General features: G+C 48.5%; 4 protein-coding genes across 4 annotated transcripts; all 4 read left to right on the plus strand.

Moving 5' to 3' along the window:
• Nucleotides 1-56: 56 nt before the first annotated feature.
• On the plus strand, nt 57-266 carry N7462_010001 (uncharacterized protein; the record flags this gene model as incomplete). The annotated part of the gene is made up of 1 exon (XM_057081715.1): nt 57-266. The coding sequence occupies one exon, from the start codon at nt 57-59 to the stop codon at nt 264-266; it is 210 nt and encodes a 69-aa protein (XP_056928755.1).
• A 3,516-nt stretch (nt 267-3,782) lies between these two features.
• On the plus strand, nt 3,783-6,086 carry N7462_010002 (uncharacterized protein; the record flags this gene model as incomplete). Its single annotated transcript, XM_057081716.1, has 2 exons — nt 3,783-4,176; nt 4,276-6,086. 2 exons carry the CDS (start codon nt 3,783-3,785, stop codon nt 6,084-6,086), a joined length of 2,205 nt encoding a protein of 734 aa, XP_056928756.1.
• A 596-nt stretch (nt 6,087-6,682) lies between these two features.
• On the plus strand, nt 6,683-8,071 carry N7462_010003 (uncharacterized protein; the record flags this gene model as incomplete). The annotated part of the gene is made up of 2 exons (XM_057081717.1): nt 6,683-6,852; nt 6,967-8,071. The coding sequence occupies 2 exons, from the start codon at nt 6,683-6,685 to the stop codon at nt 8,069-8,071; spliced, it is 1,275 nt and encodes a 424-aa protein (XP_056928757.1).
• A 779-nt stretch (nt 8,072-8,850) lies between these two features.
• Nucleotides 8,851-11,019, plus strand: N7462_010004 (amidase; the record flags this gene model as incomplete). The annotated part of the gene is made up of 9 exons (XM_057081718.1): nt 8,851-9,063; nt 9,142-9,263; nt 9,320-9,387; nt 9,442-9,707; nt 9,776-9,947; nt 9,999-10,120; nt 10,175-10,370; nt 10,420-10,801; nt 10,860-11,019. 9 exons carry the CDS (start codon nt 8,851-8,853, stop codon nt 11,017-11,019), a joined length of 1,701 nt encoding a protein of 566 aa, XP_056928758.1.
• Nucleotides 11,020-11,354: the final 335 nt, after the last annotated feature.

The raw sequence follows: 11,354 nt of genomic DNA on the forward strand, positions 1-11,354 counted from the left end.
TCCATCGGACGGGAACGAGACCGGAGCACAGTGTTCCTAGAGCATAAAAATCGTCCATGCCGAAAGCCCTGGAGAGCTCCGTCGAGAACTCCATCGAGGATCTCCGCTCGATCTATACAGCTGCTCCGCCGAATACCAACTATATACTACCCGCCCACTCGGAGAATGCCACTGAGCAACGACGGGTTTTCTTATGTCGCGCTGAGCTCAGAAATAAGAAAATGGAAGACCAATCCTCAATTGTCCTGATCTTACGCAGTACTTGATACCTGCTTCTGTATTCTGGATTCCCGGTGGACAGCGATGGCAAGTAGTGGATTCGGCCTTCGAGTTGGCCGCATTGGTAATCAATCTCATGCGCGTCTCTGAATGGCCTTTGCCGCCGAACGCCAGCTTCCCAGCTTATATCTGTCCCCCCCTCGCCCTTCCTCCCCAACCCCAACCACCTGCAGCCCTAGCGTAGCCCTGAGTGATTTTTTGAGGGTCTTCCGGTCGTCGAGGAGTCTGGAACAAAACCCCACTCCCCATCGGATCGGCGGCCGAAAAGGAATGATAAACAGGGCATGAAAATCGGAAGCCAGGGATTGTTCAGCGATCGCTCATTGGCCCCCGTCGCCATTTGGCCCTGGACTCTCGGCTGGAAGTGTACACCGTAAAAACCAGCATACGATCAGCCTGGTCGTACACGTCTCGCCTGGATTACCATTATTCATTTATTGACCCCTTGTGCATCGGTGGCCCGGGGATCCCAACGGTTTCTCTGGGCAAAAAGGCTTAACCTGAAAACTACGCGTGGAAATCGAGTCCTGCAGGGGCCGACGCATCCGAGTTGCCCCCCGATCATCCCCTTCTCAATCCCCGAACGGCCATTATTTGATTCAACTCGACTTCTGGCTTTACAATGCAAGTCCAGTAGGGAAGTACCGGGGACAATAAACCTGGGAACCTAGAGTACACGGCCTAGTTAGGCTATTTACCCTGCCCCTTTCCTAAAAATATCATCCCCGGAGTAACCAAGGTTGGTTCAAAAAGTCAATTTCTATGTAGATCTTCTGATGTCGAGCTCTGTAGCTCTTCGAAAATGGACATGGTCGTCCCTTTTCGGAATGCAGGATTGATATCTGTTCCGTCGACCATTCATAAAGTACGCAGGACTGTCGGGCACTTTTGTCCTCGCTGCTCGTTCTATATGCTCACACACTTTGGAAAAAAAATCATCAAATGGCCAGAAGTCCACCAGCATTTACATATTGGGAGACTCTGCATGAATAGACGACAAGACTAGCCGTGCACAAAAAGCCTGGACCCACCATAAAAGCGTTGTCGCAACTCATAACAAAGATTTTGATCATAGTGTGTGGCCTGAGGCACTCACAACCTTGACTTAGCGATCATTCGTGCAGGCAAATCTAGAATTCCAAAGTGAGACCCTCGAACGCAGCCCGCTTCGATTTTATTTGTTTTTCATAGATATTTGTGTCTAAAAGGACGTCACAAAGAAGTCGAGGCTTTTTTCTTCTTGTCCTCGTCGAAATATGTATCGATGAGCAAGCAAATTATGCGAGCTTGATTTCTGAATCTCTTTACAAGCCTCAAATATACGTATAAACTTGCAAAAATCTTCTGAAGCTATTGAATCGGTCCTCGCTGTGCTGGAAAAGCATTGGAAGAAAAGGCTATCTATCTAAGGGTTTCTTGAACGATTTTATGGCATCAATTTGAACCATCCACCGAGAGGTTGCCCGCTAACCTTCAGGCATGGTTTTCAGTATATTGTTTTACGAAAGAAGATTTTCCAACCACACCAAGGACCATACCTGGCCCCGCCACAAGAAACCAAACCAGAAGACTTGATAATTTTGGTGCATTTTTACGATATGCTTCTCGTGTACCTCTTGTGGCGGCGTTGAGCATAGTTTTCTGGCGACCTTCTGTGTCCTAGAGAAGAGTTTTCACGCACAGATACAAAAATCCTAAAAAGTACGCCAGGAACAAGTTGCAAAGTGAAAAAGAGGTTGGCTAATTACAATAAGATTTCCCCTCTGGATTGAGTTGATTCATGAATGTGCTTTTTGCGTCCCTTGAATTTTAGTTGCTCAGGATCCCAGGTACTTTCATGAATACGTATATTGAAGTGAAGGTAGTTTAGGCAAAGCCAAATTGAATGTCATTGCATGCTCAGAGGTAAACTGTTATATTTTTGAGCATCGAATTACACGTTGATCCCGATGATGTACCGGCGGAACGTCCGATATAGCGCCGGACCCCTGCCTGGGCGAGCGCTTGATCCAACAAGAATTGGTTGAGTAAATTGCGTACAACAGCTTTCGCCTACCAGACAGTGCTCCGTGGCAAATACTGAACAATTGAGCCTTTCTTTTTAAGAAATAAAAAGTGTATCATTACATTACATTCTCGAACTAGTCAACCCTCCACTTAACCATTTAACCAACTACCTAGCCAAGGAAGCGGACTATACCTCCCTGTAGGCGGCTGCTAGTTCTCAGAATGGTTAGCTAATCACTCTACATGCGAAGACATGGTATGTTGCCTAGTGACTCACTAGATGGCAAATTCTGTAAGAGAAGCTAGTTACAAAATTTAAAGTATCGTGACTAGATGCTAGCGTCGGAACATCGTTTTCAAGGAAAGCTACCAATTCACACTTAGGGCCAAGACTAGGTTCTATTCTGTACCCTCTACCACTGTTTGTTGTGGACGGTGACCGGTGATTCTATGAAGTTGTAGATACTTAGTGGATCCACGTCGTAGATCTCACCCTGCCCCCATTCAAATTCTTAGAGCAGTGGTAAGGGCTTTGGTTAAAGATTAGCTTGCGGAATGGGCTCATCATTGAGGGGGATTGATGGAGAGTAACTAAATTTAGATCGTGTTGCAGAAGGGCGGCGGCGGTCTTCGGAGACTAGGGGTGTATTGTGAATCCTATTCCCGTGGTCAGAGCTCTTGAGGCCGAGAAACATAGCCAACGTGATAGGGGCCGTCGCTTATATCTACGCTCGATTGAATGCCTCGAGATCTGTGTTAGCTCAAATTATCACTATTAGCGGTCCGTAGATCTCAGTGACACCTAATGGCGGCAGTAGATTGTACGAGCTATGAAAGACACGGACGAGGACTGTGTTACCTGTTATGTTACCGATCCAAAAAATACAATATATGTATGCCTAAGGGGATCTGTAGAGATCCCGAGTCATCAAGAACAAATATAAAGCCGGATATCTACGCACAAAATACGTTCTCTAGGACGAGCTATTCAGGACATGAACGCTGTTTATAGACTTGGTCTGGATCAAGGTCGGGAACCGGGTGGGACGGGATAGCTTTCCCCGCGTCGATCGCCAAATTCCAACGGCTCTCCCAAAACGCCTCCAACCTCCAAGTTTCCTGTTGTGACTGTGCGTACAGTCGTCTATTAACAGTGGACATAGGTATAGAGTCTAAATCTTTCTTTCAGAGTCCCCGGATTGCATGGCAAGATTTTGTTTTCTTCCGTCACAAAGCAAACAATCGCGGTTACACCATCAACCCCGTCGCGGGTGTCGTCATCCCCACCCAAAACAGGATGAAGCTCCTCCCCGCCATACCAGCTTACATTCTTACACTTCTCATCCTTCCCATCCATTGCTCCCTTGACGCCTTTGGAACGCAGTTGTTCTCCCTTTTTCACAATCCTCACTGACTCACAAACCTTCCGTGTCCGGTGTCATCTCACCTGCCAACACTTTCCCCTTGCCCTGGGCCTAGAGGGCCCTCTCACCACAATGCCTTCCGAAACTGACCCTCTTCTCCCTCGCTATGAGGATGACACTGCCCGACAACGGCAGCTACACCAGAAGCTGCACTCCTATCAAATGCTGCGCGCCCTTTCTGAAGGCTACATGCCGTCCACGGAGCAGACTATTGTCAATCTGCGCACCCTACTCGCCTCGGATGTACTGAACCTGCGCAACCAGGACATTGGCACGGTCGGTCGTGACCTCGTCCGTGACGCCCGCCTCTGGATCCAAACCTTCATCGAATTCCTCAATAATAAGAATGCCGATGATAATCTGCAGGAATTTCTATGGCATCTGTCGCGCGCACGGGTCGAGATAGATCGGTCGCAGATCTCACAGCAAGCTGCGCAAGTTAAGGCGCGTGCCGATACGAAAGCCGGTAGGTCATAATTCGCCAGTCCACGAGACTCTTTAGACTATCATGACAGTTACAAAGATGGGAACGTACTTGCTAATTCGTGTTGTCCTTGATCTCCAGCATACGATAGCTTCCGCACCGTTGGCAGCTTACTTTTGACAAATGCCGATTTCCGTCTGTTTATAGATGATATTGCGACAGTTGGGCGGCAGATCTTCGCAGATACCGCGAGTTCATTAGCGGAGACGTCCAAACAGGTTGCCGAGCAAGTCCAGCCTTCTGAAGAGGAACTGTACGCTATAGAGGGTGCCGGCGCAGATGAAGGACGGGCTCTATCGAAAAATGAATTGAAGGAAGAAATGGCACAGGTGATCGAGGCTACTGGGAAGGGAATAGCTCACACGGAGCAGGCGGCTGTGAAGAGCGCCAAAGAACATTTGTCCGGTCGCGAACGAGATACCCTTCTCTATCGGCTCAAGAAGGCTGTTGAGAAATTGAGAGAACGAACCGATTACCAAGATTCTGTCTCAACCATCGTGCAGCTTTTCCAACGCTATATTGTTCTCTACTCCCGTGCTGCGGAAGATACAGCCTCAGCTGCACAGGAAGATCTTGAATTCAATTCAGACCTTAAGCAAGCAGTCGATCAATTTTGGGGTCTCTTGCGGTTGTTTGGGAACCCTCAAGATTGGGATCTTCTTCAAAAGCAGTTCCACAACGTTCTGAGCCATGCAGAAAAGGACCCTGAATTCGAAAGACTGATGGGAGAAGTGGGCGGATCTTTGCAGGACATGCTCATGGACCCGGAATTTTTCGATTCTGCTCCTCACAGAATTGAAGAACTGGAACAACAGTCCGAGAAGGTCACTTCCGAGACTGGCCTCCGTAAAGATGTGAACGAATTCTTGGCCCAAGCCAAGCGGACGTTACGCAATGTTCCTGAGGACCCTGCTGTGTCGAAGCTGGTCAATGCGACCAAGAAGCTGCATCATGATGCATTCCAGGCTTACAACGATAAGAAAAATGATCTCCCCGCTGACATAGTCAATGTTTTTCTTCCAGTTGTGCTGCGAGCCATCCAATTCATTCCGATACCCCGGCTGGAGGTATCTGCACCCGAGATGGATCTACTTCTGGAGAATTTGGTCCTGGAACCGGGCCACACAGTTAACTTCTCTTCTTTCCTTCCATACCGCCTCAATATTCTCACCCGCAACGATATCAATGTTGTTAAGAAGCATTCTAAGCGAACTGAGACATCTATCAAAACCGCCTTTACAGTAACTGTCCAGGGCTTGAACATCAGTGCGAAGGATTTCGGATACTGGCTACGGACCCATACAGGTGTCTTCTTCCACTTGAAAGATGAAGGTATCGCCAGCTTCTTCCTCGACCGTCGTGGCATTGACATTTCTCTGGATATCGAAATCGGCCGTGGCAGGCTAGAGCAAATCTTTACTCTGTGCGGTGTACGCGTTCGCATCCACAAGCTGGACTACAAGGTCTCGCAGAGCAAATGGAAGTTCCTTCTCTGGCTGACCAAGCCCTTCCTGAAGCACCTTGTTCGCCGTGTCTTGGAAAAGAAAATTGCCGAAGAGATCGTGGCTGCAGCGTTTGCACTGAATCGGGAACTCGTCTTTGCGCGTGAGCGGCTGCGTGCTGCGCGGATCGCCAACCCACAGGACCTAGCTACTTTCGTGCGAGCTGTTATTGCAAGATTGAAACCGGCTGATTCGGATATAGAAGCTCGAATTGGCCTTGATACCCCTGAGAGTGGCGTTTTCAAGGGTATCTATGCACCCGGGAGTATTGTCAAGACCTGGCATGAACAGGCTACTCGTGCCCAGGAGGCGATCGAGGATGGGGATGAGACCCATGGCTTGGGGTACACTTGGAGAAATGATATCTTCAATGTTTCTAGTGCTCGGTGATTCAATGGCGATGGCCCTTTCGGAATGTGAGGGTAGGGATTTATGAATGATGATCAAACTGGATATGTTCTTCGCTGCTTTATGAGGACCTCGAACGGCGCACATATGCAATATCCGGGCTGTAATGATTACAAATACACAAATAATTCAAGGAACTTTCCAAAGAAGTTTGAGTTGTCCTTGACCTTCACATCCAAAGCTTGAAAAGATTACATTATCGACAATCCCGATCTATCAACATGGAGAATTCTATACATTGCTGTTCACGTGATCCGGCGCAACATTATTCCCCCCATCGCGATAAGGATTACCTGGCCCGTTCGACGCGACACAGAGCAGACCAGAAAAAACCCGGTCCCTTAATTGTCCAGCTCATCAATTTCCCGGGACTTTCTCTCCCAATCCTCATGATTATCAGCTAGTCCACGAGTTCACAGCCAATCCACCCCTGATCACCGAGCTCCCACCCACAGCTCCATCCACCGGAGCGGGACCTGCGACGCTTCGCAGCTCCGCACGCCCATTGTCAAGACCCTCCGAAGTTTTCCACCATACATGAGCTGCCGCTGCAGCTTCTTGCTTTTTTCATCGACAGTATGTATCTACAACGTCTGTTGATTGCATTGGCGGTGGTGTTGTTCTCTGTCCTTGTGCTCGCCGCGGAGGACTACTATAAGGTGCTTGGCATAGACAAATCCGCCTCAGAGAAGGACATCAAGCGCGCGTACCGCAATCTTAGCAAGAAATACCACCCGGACAAGAACCCGTAAGTTTTGCAGCGTATTCCATTTGAGACCTGGTCTTTCTATTGCGGTTCTGTGCTTTATGTGGTCCGCGGCCGACGCAATACGAGTATTGACTGTTTCTCCTCTATTTCTAGTGGCGACGAAACTGCGCGCGAGAAGTTCGTCGAGATCGCCGATGCCTACGATGTCCTGTCTACATCCTCTCTTCGCAAGGTCTACGACCAATACGGCCATGACGGCGTGGAGCAGCACCGCAAAGGCGGCAACGCTGGGGGCCGCTCTAATGATCCGTTTGACTTGTTCTCGCGGTTCTTCGGCGGAGGTGGCCACTTTGGCCAGGGGTCCGGTCATAGACGCGGGCCGGATATGGAAGTGAAAGCGGCACTGCCGCTGCGAGACTTCTACACGGGCCGGGAGATCAACTTCCTGGTGGAGAAGCAACAGATTTGTGACGACTGTGAAGGCACTGGATCTAAGGATCGTGAGGTGATTACATGCGATAAATGCAGCGGGCGTGGGATGGTTATCCAAAAGCATATGCTGGCCCCGGGCATGTTCCAGCAGGTCCAGATGCAGTGTGATCGGTGTGGTGGTCAGGGCAAGAAGATCAAGAATCCGTGCCCCGTGTGCCAGGGTAACCGGGTTGTCAGGAAGCAGGTCGAGACATCGGCCAGCATCGAGCCTGGCATGGACAAGGGGACGAGGTTAGTGTTCGAGAACGAGGCTGACGAGAGCCCCGATTGGGTTGCCGGTGACTTGATTGTCATACTGGACGAGAAGGAGCCTGAGCTTGGGCAGGAGGACTACGAGCGCACTGATGGCACTTTCTTCCGCCGTAAGGGCAAGGATCTTTTCTGGAAAGAGACTCTCTCGCTGCGTGAGGCCTGGATGGGTGAGTGGTCGCGCAACTTGACGCATTTGGATGGCCATATTGTTCGGCTGGGGCGCAAGCGTGGTGAGGTTATCCAGCCGCTGGGCGTGGAAACTGTCAAGGGTGAGGGCATGCCCTTCTACTCAGAGGGACATCTGCACGATCATCACGAAGAGGGCGAAGACGAACCGGGCAATCTGTACGTCGAATACACCGTCGTGTTGCCCGATGAGATGGAGAGTGGCATGGAGAAGGAGTTCTTCGCGCTTTGGGAAAAGTGGCGCAAGAAGATCGGTGTCAATCTGGGTACCGACAGTGGCCGCCCAGTGCCTCCGCCGGCGGAGGAGGATGAGAAGGATGAGCTATGAGCGAATGTGTGATCCTGTACTGTATATTGCATCAATTGCTTCTGTGGCTGGAGCGCCTACGCGGTGCTAGACTGCGAGGTACCTAGACTTGCCCCATCGATTTTAGTCACAGCGTACATCATAGAATAACAAACCCAACGCCTTCTCTAATATAGAGCCCTTTCATTCAACCATTGAGGCCTCCGGCAAAGGCATTCCTAATACAGTAATTACAGCGCGTGATGTGATATTGGATTTGTTGTATCACTAGGCGAACGTGTTGGGTTTGAGAGCGGGTTTTGGTGTTGGGTGAATTCCTACCACCCGAGGTCCAACGGCGGATATATCCTGCCGATCATTGGACCTCAAATGCGACTTCCTACAAATCACGTAATATATGAGACTATCATTTCAGGCGCAACCATCGGCTTTCAAGGTCGAATATCGCGGTCAGCGGCTCGCCGTTGGAGAAATAGCCGCCCGGGAGAGCTTAAGGGGCCGAATAGACAACATAACTATTATCACCCCCATCATATCATTGCATTTCATTCAAGATCAGGCATTGCTGAATTATAATTCCAATAGAGGACGAAACTGAGATTATTTATCATTGGCGAAGCAATCTACCAAATCTGTTCGAGAAATGTTTGGCTATTGTAAGAAACCTATTACATCTAACAACCTGTCGTCCATCATAAAAGAGGCCTTAACTGACACCTATAATTGAAAAAATAGCATCACCAAGCGAAACTAGAGATTCATTTTCAACTTTGATGTCTCCTACGAGACCGGAATCAGAGATGGAGAACGGAATATTATCGCCTATGATCGACAAGGGCGCCCAAGCAGAAACAAACTCGCAGGTGGAAAAAGGAACACAAGTCGATAGCTTGATCTCGGCGAAGAAAGTCTTACAGGAACAAGAAGAAATATTCAGTATCGAAACATTACATATTGAAAAGATTCAGCAAGAATTAGACAAGGGAAGCATCACGAGCGAGATTCTAGTGAAGGTGAGATAGATTCAAGAACGATCGAATCTGACCCTAGCAATGTCCAAATTCTGACTGGCTTTATGATCACAATTCTAGGTCTTTAAAGAACGTATTAAACAGGTCCAATGTGTTACCAAATCGATTGCACAGTACAACCATACAGCAAACAATACCGCGATTCTTAGAGATATGGAGAGACGGCGGGGTGAGGTTCGAGGGTACGTCCTCCGAGTTGATCTACAGGTTTGAAACCATGCTAATACCCACAAAATAGGCCTCTTCATGGAATACCCATTTTGATCAATGAAAATTTCGCTACATTGGATGGGATGGAGACAACTGGTTCGTATTTCTCAGCCAAATCTTCAAAACTGCTAGCTAAACTCCAGAATGTAGCGGGCTCATTTGCACTTCGTGGTGCCCGGCCACCTCGTGAAGCCACCATGGTTCAGAAACTGCGAGATGCTGGCGCAATCATTTTGGGCAAGACAAATGTGAGCGAGTTTGGTTATGCCCGCTCTGGTTGTATGCCACATGGATGGTCTCCAATGTACGGGCAATGCCAAGCTACCTTCTATGGTAGCCAGGATCCGCAAAGCTCTTCGTCGGGGTCTGCAGTTGCTATGTCGCAAGGTCTGGCTGCTGCTACCATTGGAGTTGATGTGAGTTTTGGAAACTCACCTGTGAAGGTGATGTTGTAAAGCTAATTTCTTTGCCGATCTACCAAAAGACAATTGGTGGTATTATTTACGCTGCTGATAGGTGCAATGTTGTTGGTCTACGGCCAACAGTTGGACTTACATCGCGGGCTGGTATCATCCCCGTCAATAAATATCAGGACACCATCGGCCCCATTACCAAGAATGTCAAGGACGCTGCTTTGATTTTGCAAGTTATTGCCGGTAAGGTCTGAAGAACTTAACTATTGTATGATGTGCTAAACGTAAGAAAAGGCCAAGATCCACTAGATCCCAAGACCGCCGAAACCCCTTTCCAGAACAGAATTCCGTTCCTCCTCACGCCAGATTATGTCCGGTCCTGCCGACATGACGCATTTGAAAATACAAAAATTGCGGTATGCATGCCTCTGCACCCACTCAAGACCGATCCGGCCAGCTAAAAGTTATAGATCCCACGATCTACCATCGCCGCTGCAAACGAGTATGGCAAGAGATTAGAGCCAGAACTCTTAGCTTCTTTTGAGAATGCATTGAAGATTATTACCTCTCTTGGTGGGACGCTCATCGAAAATGCCGAGTTCCCCAAATGGAAAGCGGGCGAAACCCCGAGAAGCGTCATATGGGATGGCGCGTGCCTCCGAGAAGGTCTGTACATGAAGATTGTTCCTCAATATCGATTACTGATCCAATATAGGCCTCGAATCATATTTTGGCAGCTTGGCTAAGAATCCTCACAATATTGAAACAATGTCTGACCTCACTAAATTCCTCAAAGAAACACCGGAAGAACAGTATGACCGGTATGGTGCGGATTGGTTTGATCAGGCTAGCAATGCAGCACACCTGCCTGATGATAAAGCTCGAGAAATCAAAGCCCACGTGGATGATCTCGGGGAAGAAGTTAACCGAATGCTTGACCAATATGCCTGTGACGCCATTGTGGCCCCAGCATATACCGATATACCTTTTGACCTTGGGGGTAACCCTGCGATCGTCGTGCCCCTTGGATTTTACTCACACGCAGTGGATGCCAGAAAGGTATTTGATCGACTGAAGTTCCGGGGCCCGAATATCCCGTTAGTATTACTTTCTTCTTTCCCTGCTATATAGCTGCATATGCTAATATGAGTCTAGATACGGGCTTATGTTCGTTGGGCGTCACTTTAACGAGGCAAAATTACTTGGGCTTGCATATGCCTTTGAACAGGCTACCAATATTGCACAAATGGGGAAGCAATGCATTCGTCCCACAGTGGATCTTCCTCCTCCCCAAATGAGTACAAACCTTCCGTGATTGATTGCCGTGGCCTAAAACGGTTTCCGGGGACAAGATTAAGGTCAAAGCTCCCCGAATAAAAAGGGTCCCCGAAAAACAGACGGAACTGGAAAAGTGAATGCATATCTAGATTAAGAATACATCTTATTTTGCTCTCGTATAGATTGCCCAAATTCAAATACTATCCAGACAAACAGCCTGGAATTCAATGCTGATATACATCATGCCCTCATTCGCCCCATTTCCGTCTACGTACGATGATTAATGCCATGGACTAGCAACTCTTATCGTGCTGGCCGATCAGATCCATCGATAGAATTCCCCTAAATCATACTAAATCATAATTTCACCTG

This window comes from Penicillium macrosclerotiorum (genome assembly GCF_028827735.1).
Source record: "Penicillium macrosclerotiorum strain IBT 26536 chromosome Unknown utg000010l_segment0_segment0, whole genome shotgun sequence".
Taxonomy (NCBI): Eukaryota; Fungi; Ascomycota; class Eurotiomycetes; order Eurotiales; family Aspergillaceae; genus Penicillium; species Penicillium macrosclerotiorum.